The sequence below is a fragment of the Nelumbo lutea genome, chromosome 8 (assembly GCF_056320005.1).
Source record: "Nelumbo lutea isolate HS-2025 chromosome 8, American lotus-T2T, whole genome shotgun sequence".
Taxonomy (NCBI): Eukaryota; Viridiplantae; Streptophyta; class Magnoliopsida; order Proteales; family Nelumbonaceae; genus Nelumbo; species Nelumbo lutea.
In genome coordinates this window covers 124,319-149,277 of record NC_142691.1, presented here as the reverse complement: position 1 = coordinate 149,277, position 24,959 = coordinate 124,319, and the positions used below count along the sequence as shown (strand labels likewise).

Below are 24,959 nucleotides of genomic sequence, written 5' to 3'. Positions count from 1 at the left end.
TAGTACACTAGAAGGGAGGAGATATGTTGTTGAATGTAAGAGGAATAGAAATGGGTTCTTCATAGCTTTGACTGAATTTTTTGGGAAGGGACAGAGGCAACTGGTGTGTCTACCAGCAGGAAAACAGAACCAAGGCTGGGGGGAAGTAGACTGGTTGCTCAAAGAGTAGCAAATGAGAAAAAAGCCTTCATAAGGGAGGAGAAGGCTTATCTCAGTAACAGCAGGGTACAACAAGGGCCAGTGGTCATGGCAAAAACAAAAGGCCATTGCAGAATGGTGGGAGGTCTAGAGAGAGAGGAGTGGGATAGTAAGTTTGTGATACAAGCCAAGGAAAAGGTTAATGATTGGAGGAGGGTAGCTGACTTACTGGCAACCAGGTTGAAGTTGAAGAGTGTTTTCATAGTGACCCCCTTCGATAACTGTAAAGCCATCCTAGATCCATTAGAGAATGATTTGGAAATATTAGCTATCAATGTTCAGGCTGAGTTCGAATCATTCACAGTCTTCAAATGGAATCCAACATCCAACTCCAAGGATTTTTTTGTTGAAGATGGTGTGGTGGTGCGTGTAATAGGCTTGCCATTCCATCTATGGAAACAAGAAATAGCAGAGTCTATAGCTGTGTTGTGTGGAGGAATCTTGGAAGGTGCTTTCTGGGGCGATCTCTATTCAGTAGCAATCCTGCTAAGTGGTGTGAAGCCAGAAGAAATTCCACGAAAGGTAGAGGTACGAACAGAGGGGAGCTTTGTCTCCTCCTCTTTGTGGCTTTCTCAAATTGAACTTTGATGCAGTAATGAAGGAAATCCTGTTCCCTTGGGCATTAGAGGAGTACCTAGGGATGAAGAGGGCAAAATTTCAGCCATGTTTTTGGGCCCAATTGGTGTAGGGGACTCACTTAGATCTGAGATGATGGCAGTTTTTGAGGAAGCTGTCTTATGGTGCTATCTTAATGATAAGAAGAAGTTTAAGTGGCTGATGCAAAATATGGAAATAAGATTGCAATGGGTTAAAAGGAGTGCTAATTCCTTTGCAGATGCACTTGCAAAACAGGGGTGGGGAGGGATCTTTTGTTTTGGGCTATAGTGTAATCAGCCTTTTGGGGAGAGCTAAGAGAGTTTATCTCTTCTCCATTCTGATGTACTTTGCTTAATTTTAAAGTTTTAATGAAATTTCACAGTAATTCATAAAAAAAAAGTCATTTTACCATGGGGCCCAGATTTACCGAAAAAAGAACATGGGATTGTTGGTCAATGGGAACCACTTTCCCATTGACCAACTCCCTCTGCCCCCTCTTACCTGAAAAGAATGGGGCCTAAAAGGATTTGCAATGTTGAAAGTTTGATCTTTGGTTTGCTTTATCAAGTAAAAATCAAAGGATTTTCTCTGCTCTTTGTGGAGATTAATGGTCCATCTATATGATATCCTGAGATTGTACCCAGATTAATGAAAGCTCAATTATCCAATTGAGTGAATTATATGAGAATCCCATCAGATTTTTATACCAACACGATGTTTGAAATAGGCTTTTTTAATAATAGTGGTTAATCAGGTATTTCTTTTTTGAGGTTATCAAAATCTTTAGGGTTGTAGAAGATCGACTTGGTGGAGGTCAATGATGTGTACCATATGAAGTTAGAAGAACTTGACAAGTTCAAGTCCATTTCATTTCTTACCCGAGAAAGTTGTTCATATCTTAACCCAATTTCTAATGTTGTTTTATTAATTGAATTTAATGGCCTTTACTCTATCCCTTTTTATTTTCATATTTATATCTTCAACCATTTAATATTGATTACGAAACTTCCCAAAATATTTGCCAGCTTAAATTCAAGACTAGTACGCCGACGATTGCGACATACTGCTTTGAGGTAATATGTTTTTATGTTACTGGAAATTTATATGTTCAAGACTATTTTTTGAAGTATTTCTTCATAATTATGGTTGTGGCATGAAGCTTTGTCATATTTTCTTTACTTCCTTTTTCTTTTAGAGGTAATCACACCTTGCAAGGTTAATAACAGTAAATCCTAAATGATGAAATGCTATTTTCTAGCATACTGAAATTTTGGAATTCCAGGCATTTGGATGGAAGAAGAGAGATATTTGATTTCTAGAGTGTACCCTTTATTTGGTTGGGTTCTCAGATTACCCAATTATCTAGTACATGACTTCTCAGGAGTCTTTTGAGTGTTGACTCTTGGGGCTTTATAATTACCATAGATCCATATTTATATATTAATCCTATACTTCTGTTGCTGGTTAAAGAAAAACAGATTGTGGAACAAAGATGCCATTATTGAATTCAGTAAATAATTGTCCATCACTTCTCTTAAAACCCAATATGAGCACACATGTTATTATCCATATCTGAAAAAGACATGTACTCTTGATTTACATAATGTCCTTAGAAATATGTGCAATATTGGTTTGGAAGTAGTGGAAAGATTTGCAAAAAAGTTATCTTTGTGGAAGAGAAGCTATATCTCTTTGGGAGGAAGAATCGCTTTGATCAAATCCATCCTAGCCAATTCACCCACTTACTACTTGCCCACCTTTAGGATCCTGACAAAAGTAGCCAAACTGTTAGAAAAATTGATAGGAGACTACTTGTGGGAGCTAGGGGATGAAAAGGAAGACCATTTTGTAAAATGGGAACAGGTGTGTAAATTAAAGGAGCAAGGAGGATTAGGTATTGGAAATTTGATTGAGAAAAATATAGCTCTTCTAGGAAAATGGCTTTGGAGATTCCCCTTAGAAGGAGATAGATTGTGGCACACAGTTGTTAAAAGCATTAATGGTGTAGTGGACAATGACTGGGATGCAAACTATCCCTTCGTACTACTTCAAACTACCCTTGGAAAGCAATCTTTGAGGTATTGCCTACCTTTTAAACTACATTCATTTTGATGTGGGCTGTGGGAATAGAGTCTTATTCTGGGAAGACCTCTGGCTTGGGGACCTACCACTTAAGTTGAAATTCCTAACACTACTTGTTATCAAATCATAAGCCTGAACCTATTTCAAGTTTTGACTTGCCCTTAGAATATGGGTTAAACTAGGACTTTGGGTTCAGAAGGGTGTTGAGGGATTTTGGTGTGAATCCCTTAGTCTTCTAATCTCTTTGTTGTAAAAAGTTTGTTGGACCACAATCTTTTGGATAGCAGAATTTGGCACTCCTCAGCTGATGGTCTCTTATTTGTTGCAAACCAATCCTTCCTAATGTGCAGGCTCTTTGTTGGGAGATGTTCCTTGGAAAGACTAACACATGTGATGTGCTACAGAAAAGAAGGCCGGTTACTTGCCTCTTTCCTCATGTGTTTCTTTTGTAAGGCTAGTGGTGAGACTCTTTCTCATTTACTAATCCTTTGCTCTTTGTTGACTTGCATTTGGGACTACTTTTGTTACCTTTGGTTGTAGATGAGTTCCCCCATAAGATGTGGTTAGTTTGTTTGACTCCAACTTCTTAAGGCAACAGAAAAAAGGGGAAGATGTGATGCAGTACAGGATTTGGCCCAATTGAGTAAGCATTTGCGAAGTTGGCTTTCAATGATCTATCTTATCTATCTTAGTTCATATTTACCAAGATAGCTTTATTGTAGGATTTCTATGTTTATTTATCTTGATTCGCATTTACTAAGATAGCAACATAACGGGATTCTCGAATTTATCTTCAATTAGGATTTTCTTTTTAAAGAGATTTAGTAGGATTCTTATAAGGAGTATTCAATTAGATTAGGAAATTTTCTTGTAGGAGGCATAAGGTTGTAAAGAATTCTATATAAAGAGTAGTTAGGCCAAAGGTAGAGGTAGTTCTATTGATTTTCTCTTAATTATTCAATGAAGAATTGTTCTTCTTATTTTTCGGCTTTAGTTATTTTCTTTGAAGCTTCTTTGAACGTGATTTGTTTCCAAACTATGCCAATTTGTATCAAAGCACAAGTTTGATCCTTCTTTGAATTATGGCTCCTAAGAAGAAACAAGTGACTCACATTATAGAGCAGGAACTCAATAGCAAAACATAAGAAGAGGTGGTGGAGTTGAGAAGACAAGTCGATGCACTTGCTCAAGAGTTGAGATTGCTACATTCTCGTTCCAAAATAGGGGACAACAACTTCGATGCAAGTGCCTCCATTCGTTACTTTTCATTATCAAAGAAAGCAACTAGATTGGCTGTTGTTGTGGGTGGTGACAAGAAACAATGGAAAACTGGTTTCGAGATTGAGATCCCAGAATTCCATGGAGGTATGACTCCAGAAGAATTCATGGACTGGCTCTTCATGGTAATTGGAGTCCTTAAATTTAAGGAAGTTCCTAAAAACAAGATTGTGCCCTTCATAACTACTCAGTTTAGAGGGCATGCAACAACATGGTGGTATCAATTGAAGGTTATGCAACACAAAAGAGGCAAGTAAAAGATTAGATCATGGGAGAAACTTAAGGCAAATATGAGGTTAGAATTTCTACCCCATAACTATACTCATTTACTTTACCAAGAATTGCAATATCTAAAGCAAGGGATTGATACATGTGAGTATACAAGAAAGTTTCACTTGTTAATGGCCCGAAACGGGTTAACTAAAACCGATGACCAATTAGTGGCTTGAGACCAAATATTCAGGATGTATGAGATTTATTTGATTATTATGACGTCTTTATGGTTCATTAACATGCTTTAACCATAGAAAGGCAAAACAATAGGTCTAACCCATTGGGTCGGGCCCAAGTTAACGGACCAAAACAAAATCAGGTTGGCTCATTTGGGTTGAAATGCTACAAGTGTGGTGAATTGGGCCATAAATCTATTGAATGTGCAAAGAATGATAAAAAAATGGAGTGTTGTTTGTAGAAAATGAGGGGGAACCCCTAAGAGAAGCACATGACTTTTCAGCCCCACCTGTGTTTGATTCTTATGATGAGGAGACCTTAGAAGGTAAATTGGTGTATGGTGATGTATGTGAAGCCTTAATGATGCATCAATCATTCATAACACCAAGGCACGAATCATTCTTAAGAATGATCGCTACATCATTAAGGCTTCACCTACATCACCATACACCAATTCACTTTCTAAGGTCTTGTCATCATAGGAGTGGTTATTAAGGGCACAATCTTGTTTTTTGGAACTTCCTTGAATTCAAGGACTTCTTCAACCATGAAGAGCTAGTCAATGAATTCTTCTGGAGTCATACCTCCGTGGAACTCCGGGATCTCAATCAATGATTTAAAAGGCACACCTCAGGCGCACCTAGGCACACAGGCAAGGCGCATTACCTAGGTCCTAGGCACAACTCTTTCAAGAAGCACATGCTTGGTGCACCTAGATGTGTGCTTGGTGCGCCCTGTGCCTCAGCCCAAGCGTGCACCTTTTTAAAATTTTACGTGTTTTTGCTTTTTTTGAACCTATCAGCTAGGCCAAGGGTTCCACCCCCGGACCCCTGACCATGCCCTTCGAAGCAAGCCCAAACAAGTCCATGTTAGGGTCTAAATTCTTAATTTTCACATAAAAGTAATGGCTTTATAACATTAATTGCCTTTCAAGAAGACATTTTATTAAAATGAATGAATGACATTAGCAAATAGGAAGCTGGTTTCGTAATGTTGTTTATTCATTCATTTTTATAAAATATCTTCATTAAAGGCAATTAAGGTTATAAAATTATTATTTTTATGTGAGAATTAAGAATTTAAGACGCTAACATAGACTTGTTTGGGCTTGCCTTGAGGGGTATGGTACAAAGGACGCTCGTAGAATCAGGAATGCAATATTTTTTCGGTCACTTTTGCTACTAGAAGTAATGCAATTGAGGAAAAAAAGAGATTGTGGGTTTTACATGCTTGAAAATGATTTATATGTTTGATTTTATTTTTAAATTTTCATTTGAATATGCTTTACATGTTATGTTTGTGTATTTTAATTTTAGATAATAGGTTTTTAAAACATCTATTGTAAAATTTAAGTTTATATTTTTATTAGTATTATGTTTAATATTTTTTTATCTTTTTTTTGCATTTTCTAAATTTTTTTACTCTTTTTTTTTATTTTTTAGCTTTTTTCTTTTGCATTTTTGCACCTTGCTTCAAAAAGGTGCATTCCTCGGGCGCAAATTGCCCTATGTGCTTTTTTTGTGCCTGGGGCTTTCAAAACACTATCTCAATCTTGATACCCGTTTCCCACTATCTCTAGTCACCCGCAACTATAACCAATTTAGTTGCTTACCATGATGACGAAAAGGAATGAGTGGAGGCACTTGCATCGAAGTCGTTGTCTCATGTTTTGGAACGAGAATGTAGCGATTTCAACTCTTGAGTAAGTGTATTGACTTGTCTTCTCAACTCTACCACCTCTTCTTTTGTTTTGTTGTTGACTTCTTACTCCATGATCTGAGCCACTTGTTTCTTCTTAGGAGCCATAATCCAAAGAAGGATCAAGCTTGTGCTTTAATACCAAATGGCGCAATTTGGAAACAAATCACATTCAGAGAAAAGAATCAAGGCCAAAGAACGGGAAGAACAATTCTTCACTAAATAATTAAGAAAAAACCAACAGAATTACCTCTAGCTTTGGCCCAATTACTCTTTATATAGAATTCTTTACACCCCTATGCCTTCTATGAGAAAGCTTCCTAATCTAATTGAGCACTCCTTATTAAAATCTTATTAAATCTCTTTAAAAAGAAAGTCCTAATTGAAGATAAATTTGAAAATCCCATTATGACGCTATCATATTAAATGTGAATCAAGATAAACAAACACAAAAATCCTACATTAAAGACATCTTGGTAAATACGATCATCGAAGCCAACTTAGTAAATGTTCAGTCAGTTGGGCAAAATGTTTGTGGAGGATAACAAGAACAGATGTGGTGTGGTCCATTTGGTAAGAAAGAAACCAAAGGATCTTCATTAGAAGATTAAGTGAAATGAAGAATGATTGAAACCATTAAAATAAGAGTTGCACATTGGGCAAAAACATTGGAACTTTTTAGAGATGTCTCTACAAATGACTTGTTATGGAAATGGTCTGAAGTGGTATAGACAGATAAACATAAAGAAGTTGTGAGAATGGAATGGAAACCTCTGGAGTCAAATAAATTAAAGCTAAACTATGATGGGAGCTCCCTTGGCAATCTAGGGAGGGCAGGTATAGGGGGAATCTTTAGAAATCATCAAGGAGTTGTAGTGGCTTTGTTCTCAGGACCATTTGGATTTGGAGACTCAGTTAAGGCTGAGATAATGGTTCTTCTACAAGAAATTAAACTAGCAGTACAGCTAGATAGCTGAAGTAGAAGGAGACTCCTTATCGGTTATTTCCTGGGTAAGAAAATCAACTCAGCCCCTTGGAAATACAGATTTGTGTTTGGGGAAATTGACTTTCTTGTAAAGAGTTTGAACACTAGTTTTGGCTGGGTTAAAACTTTTTTCCTCGAACAAAAACTATTTTTCTTCAATCACCACCTCTTATTTCCTTCTCGGCGCTGCCTGAAATCTTCCTTCTCCCTTTTTTTTATCTCTTCCTCCCCTATTTTCCAAGTGGAGGGATAATGTTAGCAAACCATAGACTTTTAGTTCTGATGCTAGAAGAGAATTGGATATTTTTGTAACATGGCCTTAAAAAATATCATGTCCACTGAAACAACTATTTTTCTGCATGTGAATTCTGTCTGTAAATTCTTAATGGCATCTTATACTTATTGTACTAAGAGATGTAGAAATATGGTTATTAAGTATTAGAAGTTATAAACTACAGAAAATTAGTTCTTGTTCTGATTTCCACTGGTAAAATATGTAAGAACTCTTGCTTTTTATTCTTCTATCCATGATGGACTATCATGAATTTGAAGAAAAAAAGTTGCTGATACCTTTAAGTTGTGATTGAGGTGATGCACATTTTACTGAAAATGGGTGCTCCATTATCTGCTTTTCAGGGGAACAATTATTCACAGAAAATACTTCTATGGTTCAGTTTCATTGCTTCCATTCACAATGGCCTTCACTGTAAGTTTATGAATTATTTAATGTTGGTTTGACTAACCTTTTCTTTTAGTTAGTACTAGGTAATGATCACCCCATACCAAGTATTGGGAAACTACACCTATTATTTTGTCTGGGATCCATTACTAGCATAAATATGAGTTTGGTTTCTTCTTTAATTTAAGAAATTAAGTCATATTTAATTTGAAATTAACAACACATCTTACCTAAAAGAATGGGAGTTGACTTTACATGAGTTTTTATTTGAGTTAGGAAATGAAATTAGAAAGGTTGGTTGTCATTAACATGGGATCCATACCATTTGAAGTAGGTACTTTTTATTGGGATTGAAGATAACCGCCCTTTCCATTTTTGAGAGTGGAGCTAACCATGTGCCCAATAAGATCGCTCTTAGAATGGATACTCTTTTCTGAAAGGAGAGGTTACCATGTGTGTTATGTGGAAGCTCTCTGGTCTGAGGGCTTCGGTGCTTTGCTTTATATATAGATGTTTGGGATACCGTCTACATTTTTTTTTTCTTTTTTTTTGTTAATTTGCATTCTCTTTCAAATTAGACAGTAATGGTCCATTGATGATTTTATAATTTGTTTTTTTTGTTCTTTTTGGTCTTACATCCTTCATTATTATGCTGATTTATATCAAATGTTGGTTGAATTACTGTCTAATATTCCATTCTTTTGGATCTTCTTCTGTACCTTTTCTCACATTTGCCATATCTCATGCAGGTTCTGCCCTTGCCTAACATTCCGTTCTTTTGGATCCTATTCCGTTCCTACTCTCATTGGCGTGCTCTAAAGGTTCGTACTTCGTATAGCCTTCTTTACTGTTGCAAGTAAGCTTGACTTTATATGTTGTGCGATACTGATATGACCTTTTATTCTTAATGTTTCTGGCTAGTGTCATATTGTAGAACTTAATTCACTTGTTGATGTTTTTATACAAACAAGAAACAAATGTTTAACAGCAGGTTTGTTGATCCTTTATTTGATCACAAAGAAACTCATTGGATAAAAGTAAAAGTACACACAAGATACAAGGCCTTGCTAAAAAATGGTCTTAGATCTTTAATCACTACCTCCCATCCTAATAGAAGGGAAAAGAAAATCTGAGCCCTAGAGCCCCAAACATGAATATTGGGGGCTAGATCACCCAAACCTAGGCCTGTTAATCGAGTCCAAAAGTCTGAAACTTGATCTAACACCCTGTTTAACTATTTTGGATTCAGATGAATTTTCTTTTGATCAATAACGAGTGAACTTTATTAGAAGAAAGAGCCAAGTACAATGCAGAGGGGGGGGATAAACTTTCTTATCCCACCCTCAGGGAACTAACCAAAGCCAGAACAATGAAAAGAAAAGATTAAAAGAGGCTCTATTCACCTCTTGCTTTGCTAGTCAATCATCTGCTTACATAACCGAACAAGATTTAGATTTTAGAACATACATCCATTTAATAATTGGATCAGACATGGATTTGATCTCATCCAATCAGGTTATGATCTGAGTCAGATTAAATTTTGTAATATATGTATATGATTATGCATATGAGGGTTTGGCAAAAGTTTTAGTACTGGCTGACACAGCCCTCTGAAGAATGGTCACCATCTAATGGTGCCGGGAAGGAGAATTCCAATTTAAAATTCTGTGACATGCTGAAAATAATTCCAACACATCGGTTTATGTATTTCAAACCAAAATTTATCCAAGAATGTAGGATCAACCTCCACGATTTTCATCAAGATTTCTCAGACCTAAAGAAATGAATCTAAATTCCCATACTTGATGTTTTGACGGTCCAAAAGTGCAGATTGTCCATGTGGTTGTTCATGCCAGAACACCCAAATGCAGTGTCACCGCTACAAAGTTGGAGATGAAGATGGTGCACCTCCAAGTTTGCTCTTGTCCCTTATGTACTCAGCAATGAATTGCCTCTGAGATAAGCCTAACAGATGGTCGATGGATGCCTTGATCTTACCAAGAACAGGTATGAAAGTTGTCCAAGAATGTGAGATAAAACCCTAATATCTTGGATTTTCTCTCACTAGTACTGAATTTTTCTCACAATTTCTCTCTACAGAGTATGCAAGAAGGTGCAAGCTTTGGTCGACCCAAGGGTATATAACTCTTAGAGTGTAGCAAATCTTTGCTCAAATCCTCTCCTAATCTGATTAGGAAAGTCACAATCCAATTGAAGTTTCTAATTCAGCTACGACATTGACTAGTGAAACTAGTTAGTTATGACTCCAACTAGAACTATTTCTAATTAGAGCTTGACCAGCATTAGGCAACCTCTAATTAGGGATTAGGATCAGTGAGAAAGGGTGTGCGTGTGGTGTGGGATCCACAAGATCTCATTCCAAATTAATTATAAAGAGTGGTTCACACTTTAAGTGCAACCTACACATGGTCCAAACTCAGCTTGGCTATACAAGTGAATTCACCCAAGTGTGTTGGGCCTATAATTGGCCCATTAAACTTAGTCTTAGCCACCCTATGAGCCTAAGACTATTAATTTGGGCTGAGTTAATGTTCACCAGGTATTTACGGCCTAAGGAGACACTTGCATAAAATCTCTTAGCTAATAATCTCATAACATGGCCAATAGGAAGTGGCCTCTTCCCTAAGGCTCAGTTTGGAAGGAGTACAAATACAAATATGTACAGTACAAATATAAGGTTTTGCGCTCTACATATTTGTATTTGTACTCCTTCCAAATGGAGCCTAACTGCCAAATGCAAGGCCACACCCTCTACTCATAAAGGATCCTGGGATTAAAACCATTTGCAATCTCTTTATCAAAATAAATTGTTTATAAATGTAGATACAATTTACAAAACCAATTTCAAAACATGTTGAAATCCACTGGCAACAGTTTTAGGTTTCCATTAAAGAGAGTGTAATTTGGATGTTTCTCTTTGTCTAAAAAAGTGGCTTATCCTATTGCAATGGTCACTCACTAAAGTTTCTTCCCAATCTGTTCCAACATACCAGATATTTGACCCCAAAAGGATCTCATTGATTGGCATACATTTTACAAAACCGATTTCTAAACAAGTTGAAATCCATTGCCGACAGTTTTAGGTTTCCATCAAAGAGACTGTATTTGGGATATTCTCTTTCCATCAAAGAGACTGTATTTGGGATATTCTCTTTGTCTAACAAAGACGTTGATTCTATTGCAATGATCACTCACTAAAATATCTTCCAAATTTGCTTCAACTCACTAGGGGGCATTTGGTGTGTCTTTCCACACGGTCTTTCGGCTATTTACAAGCCAAGTGGACCGAAATTTAGTCTATTTCTGTTTGGCGCACGGAAGATCTAGCCGCCAAAAGACGCGAAAAGCCCATTTTGGGCTGATTTTGGGAAGCTTCAAATGGAGCTTTTCACGTTTTATGCTTGCGCAGGAAGACGCGGAAAGACGTGCGTCTGCCAAACGGTCTTTGGGCTGCTCAAATCTTATGTCAAAAGCTCAATGTGTCTTTTGACTGTCAAAGCTACAAGATCTTCTAAGAAAGACTTGCCAAACGAGCCCTAGGTTTTTTGATAGAAATCAACTTGAGGCATATCAAAAGAGAACCAAAGCTGCTTCTATCCTCATTTGGCATCATTATAAAGACGTGGGGGCCCACATGGGATCTGGGTTAGCAGTGCATCAAGTTGGGAAGACCCTAGTTTTCTTACATTTTTGGACAACAAGGGTATTTTTGTAATTTTGCATGTTTAGTAGGTTATGTTTGGGAACAGATCTTAGTCTAGTATTTTCCTTTGTTTGGATTTATGTTGTAATTGTTTGGGGTAGGTTTAATCTAATCTAGCTTCTTTTTGTAAGTGGCTTGTTGGGCAAGCTAACTTGGGGGGGCAAGTTTCTTCCTTTGGAAGCTTCTTCTTATTAAGCTTGTAAGGTTCATTTAGAGAACAGTTTTTGTTAATGAACAAGAAAGTTTCTCCACAAAATTTGGTGTGATTGCCAAGTTGGGGGTGTGATTGCCTAGGGTTTTCATCTTATTTCCATCTCTTTTCTTCTCTTCCTTCTCTATTAGTTCCTTGTTTGTGCTACATACTTAGACCTAAGTTGCTTGCAAGAATAGTGCTAAATCACAAAGACCCTGCATCATTTTTGACCCCAAAAGGATCTCATTGGTTGGCACTTCGAAAATAAATCAGTCCAACATCCAGTGTAGCATCATTATGAAGTCAAGAGATTAAATGCATCTTTCCAATTTTACCCCAAGATCGAAGGTCTAATCGGAAATAAGGGTGGATTTGAACCAGAGCTGAGCCGAATATCTGGCTATTCAAAAGTTTGTCTCACCAAAATAATGTTAGGCACGAGCTCGATTCGAGCTTGAGATTTGAGCTCAATTCGGCTTGGTTCACAAGCTTGTATGTTCGAGCTCGACTCGGCTCGAGCTTAACTGTGAGCCAAACTTCCTATAAAAAATAAAAGGAAGACCATTTAGGAGCTAGGAGAGAAAAAGAAAGACCACTTGGTTAAATGGGAACAAGTTTGTAAAACTTAGGAGTTAGGTGGACTAGGCATAGTGAGTTTGATGAAGAAAATACAACTCTCCTAGGTAAATGGCTATGGATATTTCCTTGTGAGGAAGAGAGACTGTGGTACAAGGTCACTTGAAGAATTCACGGTATAACAGGCAATGGCTAGGATGCAAAACTAGCTCCTACAACAACTTCAAACTCTCCCTGGAAAGCAATTTTTAAGGCGTTGCCTACCTTTCTTAACTTTATCCGCTTTGATGTTGGGTGTGGAGACAAGGTTTTATTCTGGCAGGACCTTTGGCTTGGAGACAAACCCCTAAAATTGCAATGTCTTGAACTTTATTCCTTGTTAAACCTAAGGGATGAACTTGGCAAAATCCCTAAATTTGCAATATCTTGAACTTTATTCCTTGTCAAACCTAAGGGATTAACTTATTGCCAAGTTTAGTGTATTTTCAGAAATTGGTTTGACCTGGGACTTTGGTTTTAGAAGGGGTTTGAGAGATGATGAATGTGATTTCCTTCTTCTCTTACTTTCAAATTTGGAGAATCTTGGCTCGCGGGGTCTATCATCATCCCCAGCTCGACCTCTATCTCAATACAAGGACCAAGGGCGGGAAAGCTCCTTTTGATGGATGCCTAAAGTAGTGAACATGGGGCTTTCACCAGATTGTTGCAACCCAAGAAGCCAAGAAAAGTACTTTGCTAGGTTTGTCGAAGATGAGGAAGTTGATTTTTCGACTAGTGAGGAGTACAACTCGGATGACACTGAAACCTTAAGTTTGGGTAGTGTTGGTCTGGGAAGATCAGCAGGTTTCAAGAGAACGAAAGTGACACTAAGAAACATTTTTTGGAAGATGAGGATGATTTTGACCCTAAGGAAACCGTTCCAACGATCTCTGAAGCCCCTACGGAGGTTGTAAGGGAAGAAGATCACTTGACTGGTAGCGACCTCAAACATTGCCCCTTGGGATAAAGTTCTTTCTCGGACGTGCAACAAGTTCTGGGCGTCCAACCGATGGTCTATAGTCTTCCTTTTGTGCAAGGCAAAGGAAGTACAATTCATGATTCTTCTCTCAACCCGAATGTTTCGCTTCCACTCCAAGCATCCCTTCCAACTCCATGTCAGATGAAAAATGGTTCATTTGGGTCCTTTGTTGAGCTAGGTGCTCATTAGCCAAGCTGCCTAGTTGTGTCCCTCTCTCTAGGTATGCTTGTGAAAATGATCAAGGCTATTGATGAGTTTTTTTTCTGCCTGACATTCCAATCCCAACCACAAGTTGCAGGTGTACAAGAGGAGAGTATGGGGGATGAGGAAGTCAAAATAGAATGAGGGGATGAGGAGGAAGCTTGTCGGTACCAAGGAGAAACAATGATTGAAGGGATAAGAAACCAAGTTCCATGTTCACAACAAGGGAAAGGGATGATTAAAGGTCTAAACAATGATTGCCAAAGGTTGAACAGATGCACACCGGAAAGGGGTAAACAAAAGAGGTCTGGAGTGAATCAAGAGAAATCAATTGACATAGAAACTTCCTTAAGTCTGGAAACAACCTAGGTATTAGGCTCAGTTCATGCATTAGAGCAGGAAAAGATGGCAGACAATTTCTTGCCCTCCCAGTCGAACCTAGGTACGGTGGTGTTTTCAGTTTTTGATACTAATAACTGTCCTTTGCCTGAAGCAGGTCTTCCAGCATCCTTATCTGTTAAGCCAAGAGCCCAAGAGCCAGAAATAGGAGTTGGTGAGGTTGGGCAGACCTCAGACCTGAGAAGAAAGAGAGAGGAGAGAGGGAAGAAGGAAGAAGGAAGAAGGGGAGAGAATTTGGGAACTTATCAGTGAGTTGCTTGAGGATTTAAAAAAAGAGTGAGTTGGAGAAAGAACAAAATTCAACAGGAGGAGAGGTTCAAAGGGAAGAGATTAGAGCCACAAATATTTGGTGTTTAGAAGAAAGGGGGGAGAGGGATAAAGGAGTTTTAGGAGAGAAAGAGGAAGATTCAATAGCAGCCTTTGTAGGGAAACTAGGCTGTATGTTTAAGGATCCCAATGAGTTGAAGGTGTCTTTGATGAAGCCTGAAGATGGAAGGAAAACTAAAAAGAAAAGGGGCAGTAGAAGGGGAAGAAAAGGGGCAACTTATTGATTGTAAATGAAAATATTAAGCTGGAATGTGAGAGGTTTGGGGAGTGCAAGAAAAAGAGTGGTGATAAAAGATTTGATTAAGAAAGAAAATCCTAACTTACTTCCTAACTTAGTTTTGTTGCAAGAATCAAAGTTGGCTGAATTTGACAATAAATGGGTTAGAAGTTTGCGGAAGGCAAGAGGGATAGGTTGGGCTTGGATTCCTTCGTGGAGGGCTATAGGAGGAATAGTCACTCTCTGGAAATTAGAGTGGTAGGAGTGGAAGAGCTACTTGGTAAATACACTATTTCTATGAAGTTCCAACAGGCAGAGGATGGGTATGAATGGGTGCTAACCAACAGTAGAAGGGGAAGAACTCAGTGACATTAGAGGATTATGGGAGGGACCATGGTGTATTAGTGGATACTATAATGTAGTTTGGTTCACTGAGGAGACAAATAATCCGAGACAAAGAATCACTACAAGCATGAGGAGGTTTAACAATTTCATCAACTTCTTTGAGCTCAAAGATTTGCCTCTTCTCCACCACAATTTCACTTGGTCTAATCTCCAATCTAACCCATTGTTCTCAAGACTTGATTGGTTTCTCTTTTTGGTGGATTGGGAGTAACATTGGGGTGGGCTATCCTCTAAAACCTTACCTAGGGTAACCTCAGATCATTGGCCAATTTCCCTACTTCAAGAGGAGCTAGAGGTTTAGGTCCTGCCCCGTTCAGATTTGAAAACATGTGGTTAACCCATCCAGGTTTCCACCAAAAAGTGAAGGAATGGTGGGAAGGAGAAAGGCCAAGGGTGAATTGGAAAGGAATGTTTTTCCATTGGAAGCTTAAGGCCCTGAAGTCTAAGATAAAGACTTGGAACATAGAAAAGTTTGGAAGACCTGAAGCAAGAAAACCGGAAGTAGTGGATCAAAATGAAGGGGTGCATTCCAAAGAATCTCAAGGATCACTAGAGGAAAGGGATAGAGAACTAAGAAAGGCTTTAAAGAGACAACTGGAAGACATTTTACTAAAAGAGGAGATTAATTGGAGGCAAAAATCAAGGGTAAAATGGCTTCAAGAGGGTGACAGAAACACAAAGTTCTTTCATGCAATGGCCAATGCTAGGAGAAGGAAAACCTCCATTTCCAGACTGGAGATAGGAGATGAAGTTATTACTGATCAGCATGAGATAGCACGGGCCTTTGTGGATCATTCAAATCAATTTACAGGAGGCCTTTAGATGCATCTTTGTGGATTGAGGGTTTAGATTGGTCAATCACATCAGTTGAGCAGAAAGTGTGGTTGAAAAGACCCTTTGAGGAGGAGGAGATTAGGAGAGCAGTGTATTCCATGGACAGAGCTAAACCTCCAAGGCCAGATGGGTTTATTATGGCATTCTATCAGGGTTGTTGGGATGTGCTAAAAGAAGATTTACTTGAGATTTTTAGGGAGTTCTTTGAAAGGGGTATAATAAATCCAGGGTTGAATTCAACTTTCATTGCCTTGATCCCTAAAAAAGTGGGAGCTAACCATCCCAAAGACTTTAGACCCATCAGCCTAGTGAATAGTTTGTATAAAATCCTAACAAAAGTCTTATCTTTAAGGAAGGGAAGTTCTCCCCTCTTTGGTGACTTCCAACCAAAGGGCCTTTATTCAGAAGAGGCAAATCACGGATCAAATCCTAATTGCTAATGAGTGTGTTGAGGATACGAGGAGATCCGGGAAGAAATTTATAATTTGCAAGCTGGACTTAGAGAAAGCCTATGATCTAGTTGACTAGTCTTTCCTAATTGAGATCATGAGACATTGTGGGTTTGGAGAGAGGTGGTGCAATTGGATTTGGGGATGTTTGAGGACTTGCCAATATTCAGTATTAGTAAATGGCACAGTTGTAGATTGCTTTCCAGCTGAACAAGGACTAAGACAAGGAGATCCTCTTTCCCCTTTTTTCTTCCCACTGATAGGAGATGTTTTGAGTAGAATTCTGTTGAGGGCAGACTTGAGAGGGGTAGTTAGAGGCTGGAAAGTGGGAAGTGAAGAGGCACCGATTACCCATTTGCAATTTGCAGACAACACTCTTCTCTTTTGCTAAGGAGAGAACTTGGATTGGATAAGGAATTTGAAACTCTCAGTGCAGCTGTTTGAAAGATTGTCAAACTTAAGGGTAATATTTGAAAAAAAGCTGCATAGCTGGAATAAACATGCATGATGGGGAGATGGCAGAGTGTGCAAGCATTCTAGGCTGTAGGGTTGTGTCCTGGCCCCTAACCTATTTGGGTTTACCCCTTGGAGCAAATCCAAAAGAAGTTGGTTTCTGGAATCCAGTGACAGAAAATTTCTCTAGGAAGTTGGCTAGTTGGAAGAAAGGATACTTGTCTCTAGGTGGCAAAATAACGCTGATAAAATCAACACTAGCCAACTTGTCTACTATTTGTCTCTTCAAAATTCCAGTGAGTGTGAGCAAGAAATTGGAGATGACAATGAGGGATTTCTTGTGGGAGCCATGGGAGGAAAAGAGAGACCATATCTGGGAAACAGTGTGAAGGGATAAGAATGCAGGGGGCTTGGGATTAGGAAATATACAAAAAAGGAACATGGCGTTGTTAGGTAAGTGGCTCTGGGGACCGCCTCAAGATAGGGACAAGTTGTGGACAAAGGTGATAGCAAGTATTCATGGGCTCTTGGATAATGGATGGGATGCCGGTGTGCTGCCTAAGGCAAATTGATCCTCACCTTGGAAAGCCATTAGTGCAATCCTATCTCTCTTCCTTCCTTCCATCAGATACAACCTTTGCAATGTTAACAATGTTAAATTTTGGGAACATACCTGGCTGGGAGACTCCCCTTTAAAGACTAATTTCCCTCTCTCTTTGCCCTCTCAAGCTTCAAAAATGAGCCAGTTTCTAAGTTCCTTGTCCAATCTCCAGCTTCACTCAATGGGGTTCTTTGTGTCTTTCAATGAAGAGTTGCCTTTAATATTAAAAAGAAAAAATTTGAAAACAAAATGGGTGTGCACATGTATTTATTTGAGCAATTTCTGATAGAGAAAATTTTCATCTCCACTAGCAGACTCACGTACGAGTGGTACAACTAGGCAACTTCCACACTAAATGCAAGGGGATGAGTTGCACAGGCCAACATCTGTTACTATTTGCATGGAGTCCCTTCTTCTACATGGAGGTGATGAAGGTCGCTGAGCTAACACATCAAGGCATCAACCTCCACACACATTACCCCTCTCATCACAGATAACTTAAAAAGTTTCCCTTCCAATTTGGGTACACCTCTTCTTTTTTTGTCCTTGGCCACACCCCAAATGAAAGGACAAAGGATACCCATCAGAAATAAAGAACAAAGCTTAGTACTCAAAAGGATTTGTTTCTGAAAACTACTTGACTATCGATGAGGGGGAGTGCTCCATTTTATATTGAAAAATTAAATAAATAAAATAAATAGGCCAATTATCATATTTTGGAGAGTTGGTGTGTCTTCTTAGCCTCTTACATTTACTGGAAGGAGTTTTCATTGAACCTTCAAGACCTGATAGCCAAGTTTGGACTTGTACCCCATCAGGGTCCTTCTCATGTGCCTCCTTTAAAACCCTGCTAAAATCATTCTATAGTGGTCTGCCTCCTTTCCCGGTGAAAGAGGTGTGGTACAAAGTTGTTCCACCTAGGGTTGCTGCATTTTGTTGGGAAGTGGTTCATAGAAAGATTAATACTCTTGACCTACTCCAAAGAAAGCGGCCAAATTGGTGTTTATCCCCTCATTGGTGTGTATTGTCTAAGGCTGATGGTGAGAGTTGCATCCTCCTTTTTATCTCTTGTTCTTTCATTACCTCTATTTGGGATTGGTGCTTTTCTCTTCTTGGGTGCAGGTGGAGTCCTCCGATGGATGTTCAAAGCCTATTTGACACAACAACCTTTGGATGGCCAACAAAGAGAGGGAGGTTAATGTGGAACAGCATTAGAGCTGCTGTTCTTTGGACTGTTTGGGAAGAAAGAAATGCAAGAATCTTTACAGATAAAGAAAGAAATAAAAGTGATGTCTTGGAAACAATAAAGGTTAAAGTGGTGTATTGGCTGAAATATCGACAACCTTATCTCATGTGTCAACAAATGATCTAATGAGAAGTTGGAAGGAAGTAGCAGATTTTACAGCCAATAAGATAATTATAAATCATACTTGGTCACCTCCAAAGAAAGGTTTTATCAAGCTTAACTTTGATGGTAGCAGCTTGGGGAATCTTGGACCTTCAGGTATTGGAGGTATTTTTAGAGATGAGGAGGGCAAATTCATTGCTATGTTCTCAGGGCCAGTTGGTGAAGGAGACTCCCTGAGAGCAGAAGTGTTGGCAGTAGTGGAAGGCGTTCAAAAGGCAAAACAATTGAACATCCAAAAGCTATTAGTGGAAGGAGACTCCAAACTGCTGATTAGCTGGTTACAAAAAGGGGGATCAGAATTGTGGGTTTTCAACAATGAAAGGAAGAAGATCAGATGGCTAAACCAAAGATATGGAAATAGTGGTCGGGTGGGTTAAAAGATTTGCTATTCTGTAGCAAATGCCTTAGCTAAACAAGGGGTGGAGAAAGATTCACTTTTTTGGGCACAATTGTAAGGGACCTATTTGTAGGGGGAGAGATAAGAGGTTTATCTCTCACAGTCCAACTGTATTTAATGTATTGTATCTTCCATTATATTAATTAATAAAAGGTTGAGTTATTAATCAAAAAAATAGTGGAGGATAGGGGTATTTATAGGAAATGAAAATACTTCAATTTCCCAAAATACTCTAAAAACTAGCTATTTTTTAGTTGTTGGGAGGAGTAATTTGGTCATTGTAAAGTCATTTATCACTTTACCGAAAATGCCCCCCAAATTAGTTATATAGCTGGTGGGGGGCATTTTTGTCATTTTCCTCCCTCAAAGCCAAATTACATAAATACCCCCTATATAGCTGTCTATAGCTGTTGAGGGGGCATTTCTATAAAAACCCCCCATAAAAAGCTGAAACTAGCTGTTTGGGGAACACCCCCCCCCAAATGACTAGTTTCTCGGGCAGGCTATGCTTTGCCCACCATGGGCCTGTGGGCTTTGCCATGTGCGTGTTGTGATGGCCTGTGGACCTGAAACCCCCAATCCAACACGGCCCGCATGATCTTGCCATGCCTAACACGACATGTGTGTTTTCATGCCGGACCAGTCCAAATTCATGAGAGGCCACGGGCAACACGACTTGATTTACACCTCTAATAGGGAGGCAAGGCAAAGAAAATGAAGCTGAGTGAAGTGGAAAGATTGAAGAGAGATATTGAGGGGGGTAAGGAATTTAGTGGGAGAAAAAGGAGAACTAGAGGGAATAAGTAGGAGAAAGATGGGGAATAATTTTGTGGTAGAAAGATTGAAAATAGTAAGTTGGAACGTTGGAGGTTTAGGGAGGGCAAGGAAAAGAGCCATTATATAAGAGTTTCTTAAGGAGAAGTTGGATATTGTTTTAATTCAAGAATCAAAGTTGATGAATTTTGATAAGAGATGGGTTGGGAGTGTTTGGAAAGTTAGGGGGATTAATTGGGCAATGCTGCCATCATGGGGAGTTTCGGGAGGTATTGTGACAATGTGGGGAACCAGACCCAACCGGTCGGTCGAGCTGGCTGAACTGTGACGTGGTCTTATATCTGGTTTGGTGATACCCTAGCAACCGGAATAGGTAGAAAGCCACCCTAAACTAGATATCGGCTAACTGACCGGTTTAATTGGAAAATCACTTAACCGGTCCCGATTTCCTAAAACTACCTTGGTCTTAAACGCATGAAATTTTTAAAATGCAAATGGCAAGATTTGAACCCATGACCTTTTTTCCTATGTATATTGTCTTGTTACCATTAATCCAATTCATTATTTATCTTCATTTATGAATCTTTAGTGTACATATTTTCTTTAGTGCATATGTATTTCAAAGAAAATGCGAGTGAGGTTTCAAACCTGGTTAATTACTTTTAAAAAATAAAGAACTATCCATTTATCCATCACATTCAAGTATAACATTATTTGTATAATATATCATTTATAATATATATGTCTCTCGTGGTACATATATGCAAGAATCAAAGTATCGGTATTGGGTATCGTATCAGATAGCTTAGATACGAATATGCTTTGGAAACGCATGGATACAGATGGAAAATGTGGAAATGGTTGGATGCATTAGGAAAATAAATATAAATCCCATAAATATATTATTAACATTAAGTTTAATGTCAAAATACCTACAAATAAAGTATAAATACATAGGAATTGTATATTTTAATGGTATATATGAAGAAATATATTACAATTAATATAGTGGGATGCATATATATCATACAATTTTATTGATAATGCATCAATCAAGAGTCCAAGACACATTATATAGATTTTTACAATTTAATACATGCACAAATATTTTATTTTTTATTAAAGTCTAAGGCACAAAACATATGCATCTAATCTATTCAAATTATTATATAATTTTTTTCTATTTTACTATTTATAATTTTTAACATAAAAAACAATGTTAACTAAAAAATTAATTCTCAAATTTTTGGTAAACAATATTTTCATTTTTGTAAACAATAAATATATTATTACAAAATATAAATTAAAATGTTAATTACCAATTTATAAAAATATAATCCTAATTTAAAATATATCATATCTATTAAAATTTCAAAGATACATATCTAATGAAAATTCACAAATTTTAATTACTAAAATAATTATTCCATTATTTATATTTGATTTTTATAAATTTTTAAAATAAAAAATTAATTTTTTGATATAAACATAGATTAGTGGATTTGGTAGATTCAATTTATATTATATTTTCAAATATTTTTTAAATAATAATTTTAATTTTGTAAATAAGAAATAAATTGTTATTTAATGCAAATTAAAATATTAATTAATAATTTATAAAAAAATTAAGATACATATCATGTGCAAGTTTATAAATTTTAAGTATTAAAATAATTATTTTATTATTAATATTTTTAAATTTCTTGAAATTTAAAATCATTTTTTGATACAAATGTGTATTTCATTTAGATATTAAAAGTTAATAAAAATATTTTTATTTCATTTATCATCTTCAAATAAAGCATGGCTCGATGGTTAAAAGCACATATGCGGTTTAGCGCTAGGTAACTTGTGTACCTGGGTTTGAATCATGCTGGAAGCTTTTTTTTATAGTGTGAATAGCATCGTCAAACTGGGGTTAGATACGCTCCTGTATTGGTGTATCGAACCGTATCGGTCGATACCTCACGATACTCACCGATACAATAGCGTATCGGGTCAATATGCACGACTGGTGGGATAAACTCCAGTTGTTACATATCCTGTGCCGGTATGGTCTGATACCGATACGATACGCCCTATATCGGGTGTATCGTGTCAATATTTTAATCCTTGCATATATGTATATGCCATGTTATAATGGTTCAACCTCCAGTTTGTTTGTAGTTGAACCTTTGACCTATGAACCTCTCCCCTTCTGGTTCTATGTCTGGTCCGGTTCTCTGAACACTGGAAATTTACCATTTGCTAAGAAAATATAATTCAGATCGAAAGTTAAAACTGTAATATTTGAAGTCTAGTGTAGGTGTATATGATAATATTGTCGGAGCCAATAATTAGTAGACTAAAGGGAGGTTTTTATAGTTACTACTTAATTACATATACTTAAGTAAGTATATGCATACACACACACATAATTACATTATTGGATCTGGTTTTGATCAAACTACACAGGTGGATCTGGACTTTCCAACCTATTATCAATATATTACTGAGATCCATGATCACATTTCTGCTTGGACTAGAACATGATCCAAACAATTGGCAGCCCTACCTATAATATTATCAATATTATGATTAAATATTTTTCTTGATGATAATCAAAAGATTTGACTATAAGTGTGAAGATATAAAAGGCCAAACTTAAGCTTTACAGTATACATCCCTCTTCAGCCACAGTGATATGCCAATTACAGACAATTTTATGCTTGAAGTCCTTGACATCTCTAAGACGAATAACTTAACCCATCAAAAAACTTGGACATCCAGAGGGCCACTTAAAACCCTGCTGCCAATTACAGAGAATCTTATGCTTGAAGTCCTTGAAATCTCTAAGACAAATAACCCATCAAAAAACTTAGACATCCAGAGGGCCACTTAAAACCCTGCCCTTTCTTTCATTTACCTGATTTGTGTTTACTTACTAATTACTATACTGGAATTAGGAATTTCTGTTTTATGAATGTGTTGTTCAGTTTTCTGTTGCTTACTTATTGGAAATGCTGCTAATCTTATACTTTTGGGTGGCATACTTGGTCCAGACTCTCATGATTTTTAAACACCTGGTTACAAAATATAGCCTGTTATTTTTTCTGTCATTTTCTGGCTCCTCCCACTTGTTTAATCATTGTTGGTACTTCCAGGGAAGTGAGAGGCTTCTTCTACTGGTCTCAGACTTCTCAAAGGCATTGAAGTTGGATGCTTCAAATGAGAATGGCAAAGAAATTGCCTCTGATGATCATGGAATCAACGATTCATCCATTCCTTCTCTGGTAAGCTTCTTCTCCTTGTCTCATGGATAGGGTGGCAATTGGTACCCAATTCCCAGATACCTGACATGCCATCCCCTGGGTCCACAGACATAGGACCCAACCATAAAGGGGTCCATCTCAGGTCCACATATTTGAGACCTAATAGGAATTTGGCTTCGACTCCAGTCCTTGTTAGTAGCATCCACATGTTTAAGATCTGATATCAATTCTTGAAATTTATGAAGGAACAGAATCAGTTAATCTACTTTTTTCTACGTATTTCAAACTGTACACATAATGTTTACATTTTCGTGATTTTTAATCAGATTTTTCCACCTTTTTTTTCTCATGCCCAATTAGTTCCAGTTATTTGGTGGTCCTGGGTCTGGAACCACCCTCATCATTCTATGGCTTAGACCTGATAAAACCCAGAACCAACGCATGTAATAAGATCCAGCCTGAACCCAAACTGTTGACACACCCACTCATGGAGGGGGTTCACATCTTTCATTTCTGTTGATAATTGTAAGTTGGCATTCTTTGATGTTTTATTGGCATATTTGTAAACAATGTTTGGTATAATGTCATGTAGAATATTTAGAGCCATCTGTTTGGGTTTTCTTGACTTGCAAAACCAGCTTAAATAGTTTGTTCTTATGGGTGGCTGGAACTATCTTTCTTGAGGTTTGGAAATGTCTACCTAGTTGCCTTCTTTAGGCATCTTTGCTTTTGTTTGATCTCAAGGTTTGACATCTAAAAAAATCCTATAAGATTGAATATGAAGATCTAGCTTCTCTCAACTTTATTTCCGACTGCCCATGGTTTAGATATCAACTCTCAACTTTATTTCTGACTTGGAAGTGCAGTTATTTTTGCTTAGACATAAAATATGCAAAGGAATAGTTAGCCATCGTTGTGGATGTAATGATCAAAGCATTGGGTGTTTTACATTGTTTTCCAGTCCTAATTACAGAAGCAAGTTTTGTCTCCTCTTTTCATTACCTGGCAATTAATATTTTATGAATGTTCTAAGATTTCATTTCTTTCCTTGATTAGGTTCTGAACCCCTGTGAGGAGCTCGGTAAACTTCTTGGCCAAGGTGCAGGTTATGGTGTCAGTAGACGTGTTATTACTGATATTTGCAAAGCATATCATTTGGATACAAAGGAAGTTCTTAAGTACCACAACTCGGTTTAGCCACCATTTGTTAATTTTTTTGTTGGCATCTAAAGGCATAAACTATTTATGATTTCAATGGAGAAACATGCCACTTCGTTTTGAAAATGTTCGGTCCTTGCCCTGTGCAACACATGGGTCAATAACATTGAAATGGCAGCATAGTAAAATTTGGGACGACAAAAGGGTTATGCCGATGCTGTATTTAAATGAATATGCTTTGATCCTTGATTCTTTCTTTTTTATTATTTTTTCCTGTTTTAGTACTGGCTATGACAAAATCACTTCAGTTGAAAACGGGATGCGACAAAATCAGTCATGTCCCAAAAAAGCTAAGAAAGAAATAAAATGAGCATCAAGGAAAATTATTAGAGGCCACAAAATTAGAAAGTTCATCACTGGTGATGTGTTTTTTGATGTTTCAAATGCCTCGGATCAATTTGAATGTGATCCATTTATAATGGGTTCTCATTAAGGCTTAATAAATCAAATTTGAATCTAACAACAGGAGAATCTAATGATATGATTCAATTAATTATCGGATCAAATCTAATGATATGTTTTTCTCTCAAAAAAGAATAAAGAAACA

The 24,959-nt window shown here is 37.5% G+C and overlaps 1 protein-coding gene across 7 annotated transcripts in view; it reads left to right on the top strand.

The window, feature by feature from the left end:
- The window catches only part of LOC148842057 (K+-H+ exchange-like protein), a 34,872-nt gene extending 10,260 nt beyond the window's left edge, over positions 1-24,612 (top strand). Inside the window, exons 4-11 of one of the 7 annotated variants that reach the window (XR_016103509.1) lie at positions 1,821-1,868; positions 3,228-3,337; positions 7,925-7,994; positions 8,717-8,788; positions 9,798-9,974; positions 10,068-10,104; positions 23,087-23,215; positions 24,251-24,612. Coding sequence is in view for 2 of the 7 variants with exons in the window: in XM_088958867.1 (XP_088814993.1) it covers positions 1,821-1,868; positions 7,925-7,994; positions 8,717-8,788; positions 23,087-23,215; positions 24,251-24,391 (460 nt within the window). In the remaining 5 variants the exon portion in view is untranslated. The remainder of the gene's footprint in view (positions 1-1,820; positions 1,869-3,227; positions 3,338-7,924; positions 7,995-8,716; positions 8,789-9,797; positions 9,975-10,067; positions 10,105-23,086; positions 23,216-24,250) is intronic. The other 6 variants (XR_016103506.1, XR_016103508.1, XR_016103505.1 and 3 more) reach the window with 6 other exon arrangements.
- Positions 24,613-24,959: the final 347 nt, after the last annotated feature.